The 23,397-nt window shown below is 43.6% G+C and overlaps 1 protein-coding gene across 1 annotated transcript in view; it reads right to left on the reverse strand.

Annotated features, from left to right (window-relative positions):
- The window catches only part of MAN2C1 (mannosidase alpha class 2C member 1), a 102,810-nt gene that overhangs the window by 61,796 nt on the left and 17,617 nt on the right, over window positions 1-23,397 (reverse strand). The window contains exons 6-8 of the mRNA XM_073579596.1: window positions 17,051-17,240; window positions 1,645-1,751; window positions 116-226 (exon numbers count right to left, since the gene is read on the reverse strand). Of these exons, the coding sequence (XP_073435697.1) occupies window positions 116-226; window positions 1,645-1,751; window positions 17,051-17,240 (408 nt within the window). The remainder of the gene's footprint in view (window positions 1-115; window positions 227-1,644; window positions 1,752-17,050; window positions 17,241-23,397) is intronic.

Genomic DNA, 23,397 nt, shown 5'->3' on the forward strand with positions numbered 1-23,397 from the left:
CTGCAAATCCAGACGGCTTGAAAGTTTATTACAATAGCTGTAAGCGAACAATTAACATAGGTCTGATTACTTTGTATTCTGATTTACGCTCTCTAAAGATAATGTATGGCCTTACCATTTCCACCCATGTTCCACCAACCGGTATGAATTGGCCAAGTTTCACAAACTCTTTAATCTGTGAATATAATCCTGGATACCACATTTTCACCCAATCTAGTTGCTGAGCCTGTGAAAATGAACATTAATAGTGTCAATTATTAAGCACGTGATTTTATAATCATCAAAAAACCTAGTCTACAGCTTCATATGTGAGGCTACACTAGGGATACGGATGTGTAAATTCCCCCTATCATCACACAGTTTTTACATTACGATATTTGGTATTAAACAAGAAGGACCTTAGTAGCCGCACAAAATGGGAACACAGATGTGAATTATCATGGCACTTATTTACATCACATCAAAATTATCTTCTGATACATCATAGATATATGAAAGAAACCTATAAATCAAAAAAAGTACCAGTAATTCCAATATGAATGCGAGCAAGCCTAAAAAATCATTGAAGTGTTACTCCATAATAATCAGAAATAAAATAAAAAATTAACATATATATATATATATATATATATATATATATATATATATATATATATGTTAATTTTTATCTAAGTTCTAAGTTTTTATCTAATATCTAAGTTTTTAAATTTATATTTTTATTGTACCTCAAAAAAAAAATAAAAAAAAAAAAATATATATATATATATATTTTTTTTTTTTATTTTTTTTTTGAGGTACAATAAAAATATAAATTTAAAAACTTAGATCAAGAAGTAATGAAAACAAGAGGCGGGGGGAGGAGAAACAAAATAATGAAGATACAAAAACAAAGGAATGATGAGAGGTATGTATGTATATACACACACACATATATGTATATACACATAGTGAATTACAATACAAATCTGAAAGTCAGAGCTATAGAAGTTTGGTGCAATGTAAAGCACACAAATAATGTTAAGTAATACACAAAGTTGAAACAATAGTAAAATTAAGATGCAACAGTCAGAAATAAAAATAGAAAGTGCCAGCACACCTGCCTCCACCTCAGAATCATATTGACTAATTTTCCTCATTAAAAATGGCAAAGTCTAATATTTTTAATTTCATTCTCTTCATCCTGTTTTAGGACTTGTGTAAAATTCTGATGTAATTTTAAGTAAAATTTATGCAACAATATGGAAAATTTTGAAGGGCTCACAAGATTTCAAGTATCACTGTATGTGATCTTCTTACATATATCTATGATGTAAAAAAAAAAGGCTTTTTTATGTAGCATTTTACCTGCCAAGAGACAGAAATGTCTACAGGAAACACTTGACGTAGGCACATACCCTAAGGGCGCTGTCAGACAGTCATGTAACTGGGAAGATGATCGCATCTCAAGCCACGGACTGGCCGGCAGGTCACCTAATTTGAGCGCGACAGCTGCATAGAAATATATGTTGGCACGCTGGGGTCAGGAGAGCCGCCGGCCAGTCCGAGGTAGCGATGTGATCTTCGTCCGTGTTATACAGCCGTCTGACTGCTTCTTGAGAATTACTTTTGTAGTTTGGATTTAATGAATCATGACACTAGGTGTACCTGAGAGCATGTAAAGGTGAAATTGGGATGGTTTGTCATCAGCTGTACAGCAGTTACCCAACTGCGGGCACATTTTCTTATGGTTTCTTCATATGGCCACAACCAAGCTAGAATAAGATGTGAAAACCCATGTCATGTTAACCGTTAAGTTATACATACACAGCTCAGATCAGACCTAAAAGAAATCTAAAGCATAAAATATACTCCGCGATCCCTGTAACAGCACGCTTGGCTTCTGTATTGGAGATAAAGGTCATCCATGGAAGCAAATTAAGTACCGTAGCGCTTCTAATCTTATGAGTTGCTTTGATCTCGAGTGCATCAAGCAATGCTATAGAATAAGTCAGAGACCAAATACATACAAGTAAGGCTCACATGTCCAGTAGTGATCCGCTAGAATGGATCCAGCAGAGATCAGTTGACAAAGTTGTGCAGGCAACTTTTAGGCTAAGTTCACACGTAGCGGAATTCCCGCGGAAGTCACCGTGAGAATTCCGGAATTCCATTCCGCGGGAAAATCGCATTTTAAATTCCCGTGATTTTCCCATGGAAAAACTAGCGTTTTGCAAGCCTAATTAGCTTGCAGAATGCTAGCGTTTTCCAAGCGATCTGTAGCATCGCTTGGAGAACTGATTGACAGGTTGGTCACACTCGTCAAACGCAGTGTTTGACAAGTGTGAACAACTTTTTACTATTGAGGCTGCCTATGCAGCATCAGTAGTAAAAAAAATCTAATGTTAAAACGAAAAAAAAAAAAAAAAAAAAAAAAAAAAAAATCGGGTTATATTCACCTTCTGATGTCCCTCGCAGCATCCCCAGGCCTCCGCGATGCTCCGACAGGTCCCATTCCCAGTGATGCATTGCGGCAATGACCTTTGATGACGTCGTGGTCTCGCGAGACCGCTACAACATCGCGAGACGCGACGTCAGGAAAGGTTATTATCGCAATGCATTACTGGGAACGGGAGCTGCCGCGTGTATCGCTGAAGCCTGGAGACGCTGCGCAAGACATCAGAAGGTGAATATAACCCGATTTTTTTATTTTTAATTCTATTTTTGACAGGGATATGGTACCCAGAGGACAGTATCCTCTCCTCCGGACCATGGGTACCATCCACAAATGTTCGGCTTACTTTTCGCATGGTGGGCACAGCCACATGCGGAAAGTAAGCAGAACTGCATTTTCCTATGTGGGTGGAATCGCCGCGATTCCGCAAATTAATGAGCATGCTGTGGATTTTTCCGCGATGCGATTCCGCCGCTGGAAAATCCGCAGCATTAGCAATGCATTGCGGAATCCCATAGGAATGCTTTTTTGCGTTTTCGCCGCAAAATCGCGTGGTAAAAACCGCAACGTGTGAACGCAGCCTTAAGTCTGCTTTCAAATAACTGATCTCTGCTGGAACTGATCTTTATAACAATGAAGTCTATGGAAAATGGATCCATTAATTAGCCATTCATTTTGCTGGAACCATTATTTTGCAGTAGAAAGGGTTACAAATGTACATATAAGCTGTGCTTTCATGTACTACACTTACAGAATACAGGTAATCTGTGACAATGTGCAGTATTATAGTTTTGAAGGCAAAAACTGATATAAATCCACAAGATCACTTGCGGCAGATTTTGAGACTAGTTCCACAGCAATTTCCTTTTGTCATTTGTGAGCGGAGCCATGAACTCAGTGCTAAAACAGCCATATTAGTCCAACTCGCTTACTACACTGTGTTCCAAATTATTATGCAAAAAGAGTTTAGGAGTGATAAGGTTAGAATTTTTTTGTTTGTCATTTAAACTCATTGATGGTGATGTGTGTCAGGGCTCTTTATATCACTGGAAGCAATTGCAGATACCTATGCAAATTAGTTTGGCAGTTGTGTCCAAATAAAGGCAAGACTACTTAAGAAGGCTGTTCCACATTATTAAGCAGCCTACATTTTTTGCCAAAATGGGAAAGAAAAAGGATGTGTCAGCTGCTGAGAAGCAACAAATTGTGGAGTATTTAGGTCAAGGCATGACTATAATCAACATTGCCAAGACACTTCATCGCACAATCAAGAAGTATGTAGCTGATTCCCAGCACACACGTGTGCGTGCTGATAAGGAAGAATTGAGGACTCTTTCCAACAGGCAATTGCGAAAAGAAAAGGGGGAGACAAGGCGCTTCCAATGCGTAGGTCTGTATGGAAAGTAGATGAGTGCACAGCAAGTGTTAGGCTCACCTGATAGGGTTGTGAGAGTCACAACACCTATAATCGCATAAAACAGCTGCAGCAGTCTGCACAAGGTCCAAGGACTTGGTACAAAGAAAAGGCTGGTAGTGCAATAAGAGACTGCGCTGCTGTGGTAGAATTCAAGGTATCTTTATTGCCAACGCGTTTCCTGAGCCAGTCCCAGCTCACTTCATCAGGGCATGTTACAGAAGTTCATTGCAGGGTTATATATATACATAAAAAAAAAAAAGGGGAGGCGCCAAGAATAGTGAGGTGACACGTCAGCATGGATACATATACATGAATCATACAAAACAATAAAACTTTATTACAACCATATTAAAAACGATGTTTAAAATGCCATAAGAAGAGTGTTGGTATAAAAAACGTGATTAAAAAATAAAAAGACACGGGGGGGATCACGAGGTAAAAGATTAAAAAATGACTCGAGTCCTGGGGTGGATTAGAACTTGCCTCAGAGGATATAACTCATGGTGTTAGTCCACTATGCTACATGTGAAACTGGAAAGTAAGGAGAAAATGGTTAAAATCATGTGTAAATAGCTAAAACTAGTCTCAAATATCTTTTTTCTAGGTGGAGAAAAGAGAACAACAAGAAGAAACTCTCTGGAATAGGTGACATAAAAATGGTTAAAAATTGAGTGTTAAGACAGAAAAAAAAATAAAAAAAATGAAAAAAAAAATAATAAAAAAAAATGTATGCATCATTTTCGTTTTCTTTAAAAAACGAAGATGATGATATAAAGGAATTGAAAGGATAAGATATTAAAAACACAGGGTCAAAATAAAATCAATAAAAAACATCATTGATGATATTAAGACCATTGGGCTCAATAGATTTGAGTTTGTAGATCCAAAAAACTTCCTTTCTGCATAGTGATTGAAACCTATTGGGGATGTGGTGTGGTATGTGATCAATGGGATAAATAGTGGGTTTACTGAAATCTCTGGAATGTGTGGTGTCAAAGTGTCGTGAAAGTCCATGTTTTTGGAAGCCTATTTTGATATTGTGACGGTGTGAATTCATGCGACAATGTAGTGCTTGTGTAGTGCGACCTACATACAATCTGGGACAAGGACAGGAAATGACATATATAACATGAGAGGAATGACAAGTGAGGTGGAATTTGAGGGGAAATTTTTCAAGTGTAATGGGGTGGACAAACACAGACGTGCAGTGTGAAATGGTATGACAGCAAGCACAATTAGGACGGTGACACTTATAAATCCCTGGTGATGAAATGGTATGGGTAGTAGGCTTCTCGGATAGAAGTCTACTTGGAGCCAGAATATTCTTTAATGACCTGGCCTTTCGGAAGGTGATAGCAGGTTTGTCTGGAAGGACCCCATTAAGTATGGGGTCCTTCTTAATGATGGGCCATAAATTATTTAGAACATCTGTTATCCTGTTCTGTTGTGAACTGAATGTTGTAATAAAATTTGTTCTAAAGAGTTCAGCATCATCTTTCTTTTGTTTAGCCAGAGATTTGCTGAGGAGAATATTCTGGTTAAAATTTTTAAAAACATTATCACATGTAGAACTAATGAATTTTTTGGGATACCTCTGAGCAAGGAACCTTTCCCTCAGGACCTCGGATTGTGTGTTAAAATCCTCATCAATAGTGCAGTTCTTTCTTATCCTTTGGAACTGATTGTGAGGAATATTAAAAAGCCATTTTTTGTAGTGTCCACTCTTAAATTGTACATAACTATTAGAATCCACCTCTTTAAAAAACGTTTTACTGCAAATCTTAGAATCCCTGATGAAAAATGTGATGTCTAAAAAATCCATGGACTGATTATTATTATGTGGGGTAAAAGTCAAGCCCCATGGATTATTCTGGATGGAACAAATAAGAGCACGCACTTCTAAAACGTCATTGTCCCAGATTAAGAACAGGTCATCAATGTATCTTCTGTATAAAATGATGCCTTTGTCTCATTGGTGATAAAATTTTGTTCAAAGACCCCCATAAAAAGATTTGCATACGTAGGTGCTACTTGTGATCCCATAGCGGTCCCACGTGTCTGGTGATAAAATTCCCCCAGAAAAGTAAAAAAGTTATTATGCAAAATAAAATCCATCCCTTTGTAGATAAAAGCTTTTTGTGCAACAGATAAACGAATGTCTGATAAAAGGAACCTGTTAAAACATTCAAGACCCAACTCATGTTCAATGTTTGTATATAAAGCAGATACATCAAATGAAATAAAATAATAAGAGTCTTTCCATAACACATCATGAACCAGATTAATCAATTCAGTGGAGTCCTTCAGGTGGCTGGGTAACAAGAGAACATGATGTTGCATTATTCGGTCAATAAAAAAGGACAAGTTACTTGTAAGGGACCCTATGCCAGAAATTATGGGTCTACCTGGGGGGTTGGTTGTAGATTTATGTATTTTAGGAAGATGATAAATGAAGGGAGTGGATGGATTTTTATTGACCAGAAATTTCTTCTTTTGATCATTGATGGTTCCTTCAGTAAAAGCTTCATTAATTAAAAGGTTATAAGCAATGGTGGCAGAAGGGATAGGATTGTGGGGGAGTTTTTCATAAAAATTGGTGTCAGATAAAATCCTATAGGATTCCTGTACATAGTCTTTCCTGTCCTGTATTACAATACCACCGCCTTTATCAGCATATTTGATGATAATAACAGGATTTTTGGGTTGCTTACCGTAAAATCTGTTTCTCGGAGCCTTCATTGGGGGACACAGAGACCTTGGGTGTATGCTGCTGCCACTAGGAGGCTGACACTATGCACAAAAAAAGATAGCTCCTCCTCCGCAGTGTACACCCCACCGACCGGCAGAGAATTCCTCAGTTAGTGAGAAAGCAGTAGGAGAAGTAACAGAATAGGTTGACAACATAAACAACTCAACTGTAACCATTCAACCAAAGTAAGAACAGGAGCTGTAAAACATGGGAGGGTGCTGTGTCCCCCAATGAAGGCTCCGAGAAACAGATTTTACGGTAAGCAACCCAAAAATCCTGTTTTCTCGTTCGCCTTATTGGGGGACACAGAGACCTTGGGACGTCCCAAAGCAGTCCCTGGGGTGGGAAACAAACTTCCATCAGGCCAGCGGACTCACCACCGCGGCCTGCAGAATCCGTCTACCTAGGCTGGCGTCCGGCGAAGCGTAGGTGTGGACTCTGTAGAATTTCACAAACGTGTGAACCGATGACCATGTTGCAGCTTTGCAAAGCTGCAGTGCGGAAGCTCTGTGGCGCACCGCCCAGGAGGCACCCACTGCTCGAGTAGAGTGGGCCCTGATACCCGGAGGGGCTCCGCGACGCTTAACACGGTAGGCTTCCAGGATAGCCGATCTGATCCAGCGAGCAATGGTGGCTTTTGACGCCGGGTGACCTTTCCGCGCTCCATCAGGGATAATGAAAAGAGACTCTGTCTTTCGCAAGGAAATCGTCCTAGACAGATAGACTCTCACCGCCCTAACCAGGTCCAGCTTGTTCAAGGACCGCTCTCGGGGATGAGTTGGATTCGGACAAAAGGACGGGAGCACGATATCCTCGTTGAGGTGAAACGAGGACACCACCTTCGGAAGGAACGAGGGCGGAGGCCGCAGAACTACCTTATCCTGGTGGAGAACCAGAAAGGGAGAGCGGCATGAAAGAGCTGCCAATTCCGACACGCGCCGGACGGAGGTGATGGCCACCAGAAAGGCTACCTTCCAAGAAAGGAGAGAAAGGGAAATATCCCTGAGGGGTTCAAAGGGCGGACCTTGCAGAACCTCAAGAACCAGATTAAGATCCCATGGATCCACGGGTGCCCGGTACGGCGGGACCGTGTAAGCCACGCCCTGAAGAAAGGTCTTAACCTGAGAACGGGAAGCCAACGTTTTCTGAAACAGAATGGACAGCGCCGAAACTTGACCCTTCAGTGAACTGAGGGCAAGCCCCGCATCCAATCCTGCCTGAAGAAATGCTAGGACTGAAGGGAGCGAAGAGGACATGGGCGCGACGTTATTGGTCTCACACCAAGTGAAATAGGCCTTCCAAGTACGGTAGTAAATCTTGGAAGATGATGGCTTTCTGGCTCGGATCATGGTCTGAATTACGTGGTCGGAAAATCCTGCTCGTTTCAGAACCTCGGTCTCAACAGCCACGCCGTTAAATTGAGCGGACGAGAATTGGGGTGGCAAATCGGACCCTGAGACAGCAGATCTGTTCTGTCTGGAAGCTTCCAGGGGGCGTCCGCGAGAAGGTTGACAATGTCCGCGAACCAAGACCTTCTGGGCCAATTCGGGGCGATGAGAATGACCGGAAGTCCTTCTGCCTTGATCTTCTTCAACAGCTTGGGAAGAAGAGGCAGAGGAGGGAACAGGTAGGGAAGTTCGAACTGGGACCAAGGAACGGCCAGGGCGTCGGCGCCCACTGCCAGAGGGTCCCGAGACCTGGACACGAATTGTGGGACTTTCCTGTTGAGGCGAGACGCCATGAGGTCTACATCCGGGGTTCCCCACCGAAGGCAGAGCAGATGAAACACTTCCGGATGTAGGGACCATTCTCCCGCCGCGAGACCCTCGCGGCTGAGAAAATCGGCGGCCCAGTTGTCTACGCCGGGAATGTGAACCGCGGAAATTGTCGGGACGAAAATCTCCGCCCAACGAAGAATCTTGGACACCTCCGCCAGGGCTGAAACACTCAGTGTTCCCCCTTGGCGGTTGACATATGCCACCGCTGTGGCGTTGTCTGTCTGAATCCGTACCGGCAGTCCTTTGAGGAGCCTTTCCCAGTGGACCAGAGCAAGATGGATCGCTCGAATCTCCAGAACGTTGATCGGTAGCGCTGATTCCGGATCCGACCATCGACCCTGAACAGTGTGGTTGCGGAATACAGCACCCCAACCGAGGAGACTGGCATCTGTGGTTACTATCTGCCAGTGAATGGGAAGGAAGGATCGACCCGATAGAATGAGAGGTGACGACAACCACCAGTTGAGAGACCGCTTGATCCGGTAAGAAAGATGGACAGGGCGATCCAGGGACCGAGGCGACCTGTTCCATTTCGACAGAATGGCCTGCTGGAGAGGCCTGGCGTGAAATTGGGCAAAGGGAACTGCCTCTATCGCCGCGACCATCTTTCCCAGGACCCTCATGGCTGTACGGAGGGATGGGAATCGCGAGGTCTGCAGCGATCGTACTTCCTGCTGCAGAGAGAGAATCTTTTCTTGTGGGAGAAAGACCCTTGACCGACGAGTGTCGAACAGAAGACCTAGAAAGACCAGGCGTTGGGTAGGAACCAGACAGGACTTTTTCCTGTTGACGATCCACCCGAAATTGGAAAGAGTGTCCAGGACGATTGACAAACTTTGGTGAGCCTGTTGGAATGAGGGAGCCTTGATCAGAATATCGTCTAGGTACGGGAAAAGAACGAGGCCTCTGACTCTCAACAAAGCCATCAACGCAGCCATGATCTTCGTGAAGACTCTGGGAGCGGTGGCAAGACCGAAGGGCAGTGCGACAAACTGGTAGTGGTGCTGTTGAATCGCAAAGCGCAGGAACTTCTGATGTCCGGAGAAGATTGGAACATGTAAATAGGCGTCTTGGATGTCTATTGAGCACATGAATTCCTGCTCCTCCATGGAGGCGATGACCGAGCGAAGCGACTCCATGCGGAAGTGGCGAAGACGGACCCTCTTGTTGAGCAGCTTGAGATCCAAGATGGGTCGAACCGCGCCGTCTTTTTTCGGCACTACAAACAGGTTCGAGTAGAACCCCGTGAAGCGCTCCGATTCGGGAACGGGCACAATCACCCCGGAACTGAGGAGAGCGGCGATAGCTGTAGAGAACCCCGGGATCAAGGCTGGATCCTTTGGAGGCCGGGATTCGAAGAAACGATCCCGTGGGAGAGAGACGAACTCTATCTTGTATCCTGAGGATACGACCTCCCTGACCCAGGCGTCCTCCACGGCGGCCAGCCAAACGTCCCTGAAGGAAAGAAGTCGACCTCCCAATTGGAAAGACCCTTCGCGTGCCCGATGATAGTCATGTTGAAGTAGACCGTCCAGATCTAGATCTGGACGGTCTGCCCTGGGAGGAGTGGGGTCACCAGGAAGGAGTGAGTCTGAAGGAAACTTTCCTTCTCTCCTGGCGAGCCTGCGGCCTCTGTTGGCTGGAGGAGTTGTCCGCCGTATTGAAACGGCGGAAAGTCCGAAAGGGTCGAAACTGACGCCTTAGTGGGGGTCTGCGAGGCTTGGACTGAGGGAGGAGAGAACTCGTGCCTCCGGTGGCGTCCTTAATAATCTGGTCCAATTGGGACCCAAAGAGGCGCACCCCCTGAAAAGGCAGGTTAGTGAGGGACTTTTTAGAAGACAAGTCCGCTTGCCATGCCTTTAGCCAAAGTGTACGTCGAATTGCAATAACGTTGCTTGACGCCTGAACTGCACAGGATGCAGCATCCAAGGAAGCGGAGAGAAGATAGTCCCCAGCATGGGAGATCTGATTGGCGAGATTGGCCAAATGCTCCGGTTGCGCCTTATCTAAGATGCCCTGCCGAAGGTCGTCTGCCCACGTGGCTATGGTCTTTGCTGTCCAGGATGAAGCAAAAATTGGACACACCGCCGCTGAAGCCGCTTCAAAGGCAGACTTCGCCAGGGATTCTATAATCCTGTCATTAGAATCCTTTAGGGACGCCACGCCTGAAAGCGGGAGAACCGTGTTACTGGATAGCCTGGACACGGGCGGATCGACCGAGGGAGAGGCCGACCAGTTGTCCGTGAGCTCCTTAGCAAATGGGTAGAGTACGCCGAGACGTTTTCCTCTTTGAAAGCGTCTGGTCGGATCCTCTCTTTCCTTGGTAAAAATTTTCCCAAACTGGGAATGGAAAGGAAAAACCCTGGAGGGAGTTTCTGCCCGTCTGAACGAAACCTCCTGATCTGAGGATTTCGCAGGGGAGTCAGCAATATCGAAGGTATGATGGATCGCAGCAATGAGGTCCTGCACTGTGACCTTCATGCTTGCATCCTGGTCTGAATCCAGCTCTAAAATCCCCTCAGATGACCTGTCCGAAAGCGCTTCCCCTGACTCGGGAGAGGAGGCCCGAGAGGGAGACTGGTGAGAAGGGCTATGCGGTGAGATGGGACTAGGAGAGGATTCCGGCTGGGAATCTTGCCTGGGTCTTTTGCGACTACCGCTGGCTGATTCAGATGGAACAATTTGGGACCTGCTTGGCCCTGCTGAAGAGTCCAGGGGCAACTTATCAAGAACGGCCACCAGGGACTGAGACACCCTGGTGAGGTCTGCCACTGATTGAGATAGCGAGGAGGCCCAGCCAGGCATGGGGGGCTCACTCTCACCTGGGGCCGCAGATGGCTCCTGGACGGCGTCAGGCTGAATTGGATTGCTACAATCCAGGCAGAGGGGAGTGGACTGGCCCGAGGGAAGTTTGCGATTGCACGAAGAACATGCAAAGTACTTGACTAAAGTGGAGGGGGGAGCGGTAGAGCGGGTACGATCAGACTTAGACATAGTGAAAAGCTGAGGTAATGCCGGAAGGTTGGGGGACAGAGGGCGGAGAAGGGTCAGTCTGCAGTGCAGAGCTACTCACGGTCCGGTGTCCCCAGAAGCGATGCTCTGCGACCTGTCAGTGGATGCAGGTCAGAGTGAAATCCGGCCGATAGACCTCCTGAACGAAAAAACCAGCTGGAAAAGATGCTGTCCAGTGAGGAGCTGGTGCCTGGCTAACAGGCTGGGAAAATGGCGCCGTCCTGAGAAAAAGCGCGCCTTAGGAGAGGAGGGAGGGCGGAGCACCTCGTAGGGTTAAAATTCACCGCCCTCTAGCCAATAGCAGGCTGGGCAGGTGAAGGACAGGCGGTGGGAGGGCCTGGGAAGAGCGGGAGAGAAGCCCGCTTAGAAGAAAGGGGCGGGGGGCGTGGCCGCGACGCAGCGGTAGGCCCGAACTGAAGCCGGGGCCTAAATTAGTTGCGGCGGCCGCCTGTCAGCAGGGGGTCGGCGCGGAGGTCGGAAAAAGGACGCCGCCGCCGCCGGAAGTCGCGTCCAAGGGAAGAAGGAAGAGGCCCTGTACTCCCTGTCCCCAGAAAGGGGGGAGGGAAGGGGGGAACGCGGGGGCCAGCAATATGGAGCATGGTGTGCCTATGGGCGTAGGGCGACTGCGAGCGACCGCAGCGCCCGCTCCCTGTGCCACTGAAGAGGCGCACCCCCTGTCCGTCGGGAATGGGCAGCCAGGAAAATAAAAATAAAAAATCCATACTCACCCATTCCCGATCCGTTACCTGGGACTGAAGAACTCCTGCGTCTCATCCAACCGACAGGCTCTGGTAGGCGAGTGGGAGGGAGACTGGCGACAAGGACCCCTGGAGTCGCTGGCACGTCTTGGTGTCGGCGTCCGTCTGGCTGGTCCTGCCGCGGAGAACTGCAAGGATACGGGGTGGCAGTACACGCCGTACTTGCAGACTCCATGTGGGAGTACAGATGTGACTTTTCACTCTGTATCCCTCCGTAGAACCTGAAAAGGAACGACGCACGACGAGGTAGATATGGGTCTAATAAAAGACCCGTGTCCACCTCCTACTGACACCAAGCTAAACTGAGGAATTCTCTGCCGGTCGGTGGGGTGTACACTGCGGAGGAGGAGCTATCTTTTTTTGTGCATAGTGTCAGCCTCCTAGTGGCAGCAGCATACACCCAAGGTCTCTGTGTCCCCCAATAAGGCAAACGAGAAATTGCAGTTTTTCTCAAGCTTAGTCAATGCTGCCTGCTCCCTATTAGTAAGATTTTTGTTGATAGAGGTATGCTCCTTATCTAGATCTTTCAACTGGTCTAGAAGTAGATCAGAGAAAGTTTCTAGATGGTGGCCTTTACTTTCCACAGGGTAAAAGGTGGATTTGCCTTTCACATCCAAGTGGAAGGAGGAATCAGTAGAATTAACCCCATTAGTGGGAGGAAGAGATTTTTTTATCTCAAAGTGTCTGAGGAGTGTGATTTTCCTGATAAATCTTTGGGTGTCAAAAAACAAATCAAATCCATCACTCCTGGACGTGGGGCAAAAAGACAAACCTTTATTCAGCAGACTGATTTCTTAAGAGGAAAGAACATGGGAGGAAAGGTTGAAGATATTAGACTTAGATTGTGTTAATGATCGTTTTTGCCTTTTTTTCTCAATTCCCTTTCCTCTGCATCCTCTAAAGGATTTTTTCGTTTTTGTTGGACCTTTTGAAAAAAATGGGTTATGTTGTTCTTTTTGGGCGTTTTCTGTGCAGGATTCAGTGCTGCAGGTAAAAAAGAGACAGCAACTGAAGATCCTGCAGTGGAATTGTCTATTACAATTTTTTCAGGAATGGTAGAAGGTAAGGTCTCATCAGTGGGATGGATAGAGAGATCCAAGAGGTCTGGAGTGTCAGGAAAAACTTCAGGTTCCTGACAATCAAGGACTGTTAGAGCAGATGTGGTAGGGGTAGGAGAGGAACAGGGAGAATTAAAGAAGGGGAGTGGGAAGGAAGCAGATTTCCTACTATCATTGATAAGGTTCACCACTTCAGTAGTGCTGGTTAGATCCATAGTTGGGAAAAAACATTATTAGAGGCAGTTTCTTGAAAGGAACTAATATTTGCACTCATTAATTCAGATAGAGTGGGTTTGGATTTGGGAGCAGGTTTGGCTATTCTTGGCGCCTCCCCCTTTATGTATATATATACCCCTGCAATGAACTTCTGTAACATGCCCTGATGAAGTGAGCTGGGACTGGCTCAGGAAACGCGTTGGCAATAAAGATACCTTGAATTCTACCACAGCAGCGCAGTCTCTTATTGCACTACCAGCCTTCTCTTTGCAACAGGCAATTGCGTCAGGTTAAAAGAGCAGCTGCAAAAATGCCTTGTCATAACAGCAGACAAGTTTTTGAAGCTGCTGGTGCCTCCAACGTCCCCCGAACAACAAGATTCAGGGTCCTTCAGAGGTTTGCAGCTGTGCGTAAGCCATCCTGTCGACCACCTCTATCCACTGCACACAAGCAGAAACGGCTCCAGTGGGCCAAGCGATACATGAAGACTGACTTCCAAACTGTTTTGATCACCGATGAGTGCCGTGCAACGCTCAATGGTCCATATGGATGGAGTGGAGGATGGCTGGTTGATGGACACCCCATGAAAACACGGCTAAGGCGCCAACAAGGAGGAGGTGGAGTAATGTTTTGGGCTGGAATCATGGGGAGAGAGATTGTCGGCCCCTTTAGGATCCCTGAAGGGGTAAAGATGAACTCCATAATCTATGTGGAGTTTCTAAAACAGCACTTCCTGCCATGGTTCAAGTGGAAGAACCGTGCTTTCCGCAGCAAGATCATTTTCATGCATGATAATGCACCGTCTCATGCTGCAAATAACACATCTGCATCTCTGGCTGCTATGGGCATAAAAGAGGACAAACTTATGGTGTGGCCACCATCTTCCCCTGACCTCAACCCCATTGAGAACTTCTGGAGCATCATCAAAAGAAGTGTCTATGATGGCGGGAGGCAGTTCACATCTAAGCAACAGCTCTGGGAGGGTATTCTGTCCACAGGCAAAACAATTGAAGCACAAACCATCCAAAAACTGACAAATTCAATGGACGAGAGAGTTAGAAGCTTCTTTCGAACAAGGGGTCCTATGTGCAAATGTAACATCACCTAGAATAAAGACTTGACTTGAAAACGGTTTGATTTCATTTTGTAATAAGCTGATAATGCTTATCATTTCACAATTGACCATTTTTTTGTTCAAAATAAAAATAAAAAGGTTGAAAACTCTGCTGTGCATAATAATTTGGAACATGCATTTTGAGTGTTTCTTATTTTTAAAAATATACTGTTTTCATAGGCAGTTTGTTCAAAAACATTGCAATTATACTAGAATATTAGATGACTGGAAAATAACAATGACTGCAATTCATATAGGTAATTTAGAGAAAATATGAGGAAATATTTTTTGCATAATAATTTGGAACACAGTGTAGTTTCACTGTCTATAAATATTTGGATACCTCCAATAACTAATTAAAGGTATTTTCACTGTCTAATCCAATTGGAGTAATATAAGCAAATATAAAACTTTTAATGTTTATATTAAAAACACCCAATAATTAGCATATGCTTAGTAACGGCCATTTATATATAATCTGACCACGTCTTTACCTCGGGTCCTTCCCCTTTCTGTTGACGTCGGTGCCCTTTCTCCAACAGTGTACCTTACTGGCTGGGAAAGGATATTACGGGGGCTTCTCTCCACCTGATTGGTTTGGAGAATGTGTGCTGCGTCCATGACAAGCATGATCCCTATTGGACAATGCATCTATGATATTTATGAATGTATCTGTCGTGTGATTGGACAACGCTAACAAGCTTGCTTTATGAGTCACTGGTTTAATTGACAAGATTATCGTATGCGGTTGAGCACCCACTCCATGATTGGCTGGAGGGGTTGTTTCCGGGAACTCACTGCCTCTATAAGGATGTTGGTTTGGCCCCCGAACGCGGCCAGCAACCATGCCGATATGTTATTGGCACATGTCATAACTGTCATGCACTTTATTTACTGCTAGCCCCTGAAGACTCAAAGCAGTTACTAACGATTGTTGAAACGCGTAGGGATTAATTCTCTAGGGTGCCAATATTCTAAGTTTGTCTATTAGTATTTCTATTAGTATGTCTTTAGAATGTGGGAGGAAACCGGAGTGCCCGGAGGAAACCCACGCAAAAACGGGGAGAACATACAAACTCCTTGCAGACGTTGTCCTTGGTGGGATTCGAACGCAGGACAACCACGGTGGCTCAGTGGTTGATCTTTATTGCTGATTATAGGGTTACAAACCCTTATATTTAGTTTAATGTAAGTTAGTAATAGAGAGCAGAATAAAACCGTGATAACATATTAGAGAGGACATTTTAATTAATATTAGTGGACTGATCTAAATAGCAATATTTCTATTAATGACAAATCCATATTTGTGGTATTAAAAGGGAAACTAATAGTCGGTGACAATAAAAAGTCTCAAGTGTAACAAGCATTAATTCTAAGGCTGTGTCTTATTCTAGTTAATGGTGAGACTCTTAGCTGACACTAGGGCTGTACTGAGCTACTATATACATAATTGGTCCTATGATATTTAACACCTAGTTTATTGTTTTGTGTGTTTTAATAGAAACTTTAACAGTTATATTTTTTTAATATTACTCTAATTGGATTACAAATGAATAGTCATAAAATCCTGCTTGCCTGCCTTAAGGGGGTTTTACACTAAGCAATATCGCTAGCAATATCGCTAAAACGTCACTGGTTTTGTGACGTTATAGCGATATTGCTAGCGATATCGCTATGTGTGATACTTACCAGCGACCGGCTCCCCCGCTGTCCATCGCTGATCGCGCGAGAATGTCCGGCTCCATTTCTCGTCGGGCGCTTCCTGCTGGGCTTCCTGCTGTGTGAGACGAGCGACGCGTGGAGGCGGGCGGGAGGATGCAGGATCGCTGTGTGTGAAAGGTGAGTATCGTGCGCTGCGTCGCTGCTGCATCACTGTGAGATCTTTCTGTATGAAAGCTCACTAGCGATCATTTAGCGATGCACCAGCGATCCTGACCGGGTCGGATCGCTGGTTGGATCGCTGGTGCATCGCTAAATGTAAAAGGGCCTTTAGAGTACAGCGTTTACAAGGAGAAAATCAAGATATATTCTCCCAGCACCCGCTCGCTTCCAATATTTGGGGCGGTGCAAGGAAAGGTTATACTCACAGCTGACTGTACAGTTAGCGCATTGTTATCACTCCCCGGCACGTTGATAGTGATTACAGCTGCACTCAGTATAGTCAGCGATCACTGTAACCGCTCCCCGATGACTGAAAGCAAGCGACTAAAGGTAGTTATGCTTCCTGTAAGGCCGGCATGATTTTAAGACTATTTACCTGTAGAATAACCCCATAGCCGCAGATAAATTGCGTTTCTGGACACGACAGGTTCCTTTTAAGAATAACACAGAAAACTGCCTTCAACAGTATACAGGACTTTTAACCAAGCACATCTGGAAGCTTAATAGAATGAATGGAACTTGTGTATCTGTGGAAAATCACTTATTTACCGAATGTCGGTCTTAACTATAAGCACAGCCATTTTTCAGGAGAAAGGCAAAAAGGACACACGCACACGTTTATAATTTTAGAATTACCAGAATCAATGTGGCAGTGCCCCATGGCATGGACAGTGTGCTGGCTGTCACCATTTCTTTGGCTGAAGAATTTTGCAGACAACTTGCGCACAGTGGTAAAGGTGGCAGGGTCATTGACATCACATAAATTAACCATTTGATTGGCCACATAAAGAGCCTGGAAGCTTCTTTGGTTATCTTCACCAAGCAACTGGAAAAAGGATCACAAAAAAAGCATTTATGTGTTGTAAAAGGTTAAATATTTTCTACCAGACAGCCAGGATCATTCTAAGAGCTCATTTAGACGTCCGTGGCAATCGGAACACTAATGCTCGGACTGGCCATGGCTCTCCCAACCCGCAAGCTGCATATATTTTTATGAAGCCGTCGCACTCGGGTCAGGAGACCCGCAGCCAGTCGGTGCCTTGCGGTCCGATCTCAGATGTTTGAATGAGCCTTTAAACTGTAACTGCTTGTAATATAAATGGCTCTAGAAAATATTACAATATAAAGTGAAATAGCTACATAACATGTTTCATAAATACACAAAGATACAGCGGTGTCCTTTCTTGAATTAAGGCACGATTTGCCATGACACCAAATCGAGAGACACTCCCGCCACCAAAACCTACATGCTTGCCATCCTGAAAAGAGCGCACTCTCTAAAAGTGGCATCTGTCAGATACAGCCATCACAACAGTCGAGTCATAAAAACACCCCACAACACATTGTATACAATAAAATGCTTTTATTTTTTAACATGGGACACTGATGGGTGCTAACAGATAGCATCTATATGTCTATTTAATATAAAAGGTTGTACATCTAAGGGTGTGCCAGTTTATGCTGCAAATTGCCTCTTCAGAGAGAAGAAGAGAATTAGAACATTATAGCTCCACCTGTTGGAAGCAGCAATCCTACAAGTCACTACTGACACTTTAACGAGCCTTGCAATAGGACTTAGGATAAAAGTCAAATCAGAATCCGACACGGTGTTTGGGGCTTCTGCCCTTCGTCAGTGCTAAGCATGTGATCTAACTTGGCTGGGTGAGAGGATCTGTACTGACGTCTAAGCGGTAATGCTTCTCCTTGTGGAGAGTGACATACCGGCCCTCCCATGCCAGTGTAATGAGGCTTATTCCTCAAGCTCAGTCCAGAGCCTCTCACCTACCCAAATCAGATCTCATACTTTGCACTGACGAGGGACAATACTCCATAACACCGTGTCTGCAGTGCAAACTGAGATTCTGTTTTGGTTTTTATCCCGAGTCATATTGCAAGGCTCATTAAAGGATCAATAGTGACTTGTAAGATCGCTGCTTTTCAACAGGTAGGGCTATAGAGTTCTAGTCCTATTCCGCTTTGAAGAGGCAATTTGCATATTTAACTATTGCACAGCGAATAAGTCTCCTTACATTGTCAAGGCAGAGGCTGTATGTCACTCTCCACAAGGAGAAACTTTACCCCTAAGACCTCAGGTTATACATCAATGTGTCAAGATCCAAACATGAATATTAATGCTCAGACTGGCCACGAGTCTCCTGACCCAACCTTGACAACTAGATAAATGCTTAAGAGGTTGTTGAATTTGGTTTCGGGACCAACAGCCGATCAATGAATCACGGCAATCCTCCCATTATCACATAGGTCAGAAACAATGAGGACACAAGCTCACAAACAAGTTAACTACATCACGGTATAGGATGTACATGTCACGTGCAGGTGCACAGAGTGGGCTCAGATTGACCCCGTTTCATCAAAGGCAGGTGTGTTATACAGCCAGGACCTGTTTCTAACAGCAGCAATCGGAGCTAGTGCTGATCAGTGATGCCAATCTCTAACGGCAGCATTTAAAAGGTTTCAATGCGTTGATGCCATAACAGCTATGGGGCCTACTAAGAAAACCCAAATCACGGCCATCTTTGTACACGTATGGAGAACAGGATCAGGCTGGGTTTTCATACAGCTCTCTACAGGGACTAAAAATAAGAAGTTTGAACCTCTCATATTCCCAATCTAAAAGTAAAAAAAAAAAAAAAAAATTGGTATTGTCGCATTAGTGAAAGTCTAATCCATGAAAATATAAAATTAATTGTGGCAAACGCCATAAAAGAAAGAAAGGAAAAAATGTGAATTGGCATATTTCGCATCCCCAAAAAAATGGAAATAAAAAAAATAAAATAAATAAAAAGTGCAAATAAAAATGGCAACTGCACCCGCCAGTGCTCACCTCCCCGTCAGACTGTCCTGTCTTCACCTGCAGGTCCTTTCATCTTCTTTACCTGCCTACATCTGTTGGACATTTCCCTGGGTCACGCCAGCTACCCTTTCCTAGGGGTCAGCCTCCATCTACCCAAGTTCAGTCATGGAGTAGCACCTGGATCACCTCCCTTGCCTCTCCACGGACCTTGGTGTCGTTAGCGCCTGCATGTCCGTGGTCAGATTGACTGAGGCTCCCTCCTAGTCACACCCCTCCAGGTCTTCCTTGGGCTTTGGCACAGTGGTTCCACCACCCAGGCCGTTACAAAAACAAGACCTCACATAGACCCATTTTTTTGAGAAATGAAAAAATAATTATAAGCCTCAGAAAATAGGAACCGAAAACTTTTTTTTTTTTTTAATAACCACTACTAAAATAAAATAAAAAAAATACATTAGTATGGGATCACTAATTAAACTGACGTAGAAAATCACATTGCCAGGTAATTACGGCACAGTGAACACTTTATAAACAAAACCCATTTCTGGGTAGGTCCAACATTTTAATCGCTTCTCATTACATTTTTTTGCGGTGTTGCAAACACTTGGGGAAAAAAAAAAAAAAAAATCTGAATTCTAGTATTTCGAATTTTTTCTTGTTCGGTATTTACCGATCAAGCTCATTAATGTTATATTTTCAAATACTTTTATGGATGTGTCGATACGAACTATGATTTTATTACCGTATATACTTGCGTATAAGCCGAGTTTTTACGCACATTTTTTTGTGCTGAAAATGTCCTCCTCGGCTTAAACACGAGTTATTGTCTCAGAAAGACGGCGGGGGAGAGGGAGCGGCAGGTCACAAAGGCAGGAACCAGCGGCTGCGGATAAAGCGGTGCCGGCTGCTAAAGAGAAATGAATAGTCACTGCACTTGCAGTCATTTCTCTTATAGCGCGCAGAGTTACAGCCACAGCCGCCAGCTTCCAGCACACATCTTACTTACCTTCCCTGCATCTCGTGCGGTGCCAGCAACTCTTCCAGCTGAGCGATCACGTGTCCCCGCTCATTAAGGTAATGAATATTCACCTCTCTCCACTCCCATAGGCGGAGTGAATATTCATTACATTAATGAGCGGGGACAAGTGATCACTCGGCCAGAAGAGCTACTGGCACCGGAACGAGATGCAATGAGGGCAGGCAGGGAAGGCAAGTAGGATGTGTTATTCTTTTTTTTAGCAGGAACCATGTATACAAGGACAGTGATAAGGAGCCATGCATACAAGGCGGGGATAGGGAGCCATGCATACAAGGACAGGGATGAGGGGACAATGCATACCTGGCTTATACTCGAGTCAATACGTTTTCTCAGTTTTTCGTGGAAAAATTAGGGGCCTCAGCATATACTTGGGTCGACTTCTACACGAGTATATATGGTACTTCCTTACATTTTTAATGGGGAAAAAGGGGGTGATTCAAATGTTTATATTTTTTAATTTTTAGTCCCTTACAGGCCTTGAACCTGCGACTTATTGCTTATACTATAAATTGCAATACCATTATATTGCAGCACAAAGTGAAAATCAAGGTCTCTTATAAAGGCAACCTGTCAGAACCATGCAAATCGCATTATCAGGGATGGGCATTCCTATTTTGTGAGCTTTAAGCAACACGCTCAGAGATTAAGTGGAAAACAGCAGCAGCCAGAGCTCAGCTCCATTGGCTGCTATTAGAGACAGATGATGGCTATATAACACAGTTATCTGCCAGGAAAGCTGAGAACTAAGATCCTGAGTCTGCATCAAAGAGGGGAATGCAAAATATGACGTACCGGTACGTCACATGTCAGGAAGGGGTTAAATGTATCATTTCTCTGAAAGGCTGCAGTGGTTTAGTGTAAAACATATCTGGCAGAACTAATAGACCCAGGTGCCTGAAAGCTGCATGTCACTCAGACAGCTGCCTGTCATTCAGACAGCATGCATTAGCTGTCCAGTTCCTTTTAATCTATTTGGAACTGAACTGTTTTGTGCCTTAAGAGCAAAGTTATTTCTTTGCCACCGTCTCTTTCCAAGTGCAGTTTTTCTTTTTTGCTTTGACACTAACCATATGAAGGCTTGGTTTTGATGGAATGAGTTGTATTTACCAAAGACAGCATTTGGGGGGGAGGAATACATATAACTGACCAAGTTTTATTAACTATTTAGGGGAATGCATCGAAATAACAATTGCCGAATTGTTTTTACATATTAACTTTGACCCAATTCACTTTTCTTCACAAATAAGCTGTTACCTTCACTTTTGGTTCAGTATAATTAAGGCAGCACCAAATTGATATTGTTAGATTATGTTCTTGTACATATTAAATACATATAATAATACAATTCATTTATGTGCTGCCATATTCTTAGAGCCACACGGTTAACATTTTTTCGGTCAGAGCTGTGTGACTTATTTTTTTGAGGAAAGTTGTAGTTTTAATTTCATTGGTTACCATTGTTTATTAAGAATCTGGATCGTACGGTTGTGCTCAAAAGTTTACATACCCCGGCAGAATATTTGCTTTATCGCTATGAATGATAATACCAAAACGTTCAGCGATATGATTTAAAAAGAGAAAACATAGTAGTTTGACAATAAATGGCTTCACCCAACCACTAACCATGAGTGGAGAAAAAGTTTTGGTGTTATCATTCATATTCTCTGACAAAAGGCCAAGAAAGCAAAAATTCTGCCGGGGTATGTAAACTTTTGAGCACAGCTGCATGTATATTATATTGTATATAGGATGTGAATAAGACTCTGATATCACTGGCCACCTGCAGCATCAACACTGTGAACAGATAAGTTGCTAGCAGTCTATAGGAAGCATTTCCTTCATAGCAAAGAGTAATTTATGCAGTTGAAAATAATTGCCACTAGTTACATAGACTGAACGTCTACAGTCCATACCAGGGAACACATATGGCACAATGGAAACAATATTTCCATGCCAGATCTAAATAACCAGGTGTCCTCTAAATCCATGGATGGATTTGTGATTGGGGGAAATAATCATTCTCTGGTTCCAATCATCAGGATTTCTGGCCTTAAGAAACCACAGAAATTTAATAAATTAAATTATGGATACATCATAGTAATGTTTCGGTGTCTAGGAGCCTACACCTTTTTCCTTGCGTACAATTCGCCATCATCCTCTCACTTGTAGAACAGATAGGAGTGGGGATGAGACCCATGCAACTCTCGAGAGGAAAAATTCATTGTCATACCAGGAACGCTAACATAGATTGGAGACTTGTCCAAATTTCAGCAGATAATTTACCGCCAAGTCTCTGTGAGACGTTTCTGTATTTCATTTCTTTACTGTTTTTAACATGTGCATTGAGTGGGAGGTTTTTGTGATAAATAATATAAAAAAATTTGTTAATATATTAACGCTAATGTTTTGTATAATTAACATGTAACCTATTCTATAGATCAATAGAATTGTGATATCAAATTTCTACAGTTTTATTTTTTACTTTTTCTGCAAATAAAAAAAAAAAAAAAAATTGATAAAGCATATCCTTCCATAGCTATTTCTGTAGACATAGCTGTCTTATGACTTATTTTTTGCAGGACAAAGTGTAGCTTACACTAGAACCATCTTTGGGTATGACTTTTGTATCCCCTTGCACCATGGAGGAATTAGAAATAAATATAAAATATAATCTTTGATTTTTTGTTACAGTGTCCATCCTACAGTAATCTGCTTTTCCATAGAATTATAGCGACACCGAATTTATATACGGTATATTTTTTTCCTATCTTTTGCTACTTTTTCAGCAGAAAAGCCCTTTTCACAGCAAACCATTCTCATCTCTTTTTTTGTGGTTACAGAGCAGTATAGGGGATGTATTTGTGTAGCGAGCTGTACTTCTTTTTGGTAACATTTGGTGTGCACACGACTTGTTACTTCTTGTTTCATTTTTTGTGAAATGAGACAAAAAAAAAGCAATTCTGGCATTGTTTTCAAATTATTTTTCTTTGTGATGTTCACCATCTGGGGAAAATAAAACATTTTTATAGAATGGGTCCTTATGGATGGATGCAGCAATACAGAATATGTGTGGAGGGTTTTTTAGGGCATTTATTTTTTTCTCCCCAAAATAAACCGTTTATTTAAAAT

Source organism: Dendrobates tinctorius, unplaced genomic scaffold, assembly GCF_039654945.1.
Source record: "Dendrobates tinctorius isolate UK_male_01 unplaced genomic scaffold, ASM3965494v1 ptg000062l, whole genome shotgun sequence".
Classification (NCBI taxonomy): Eukaryota; Metazoa; Chordata; class Amphibia; order Anura; family Dendrobatidae; genus Dendrobates; species Dendrobates tinctorius.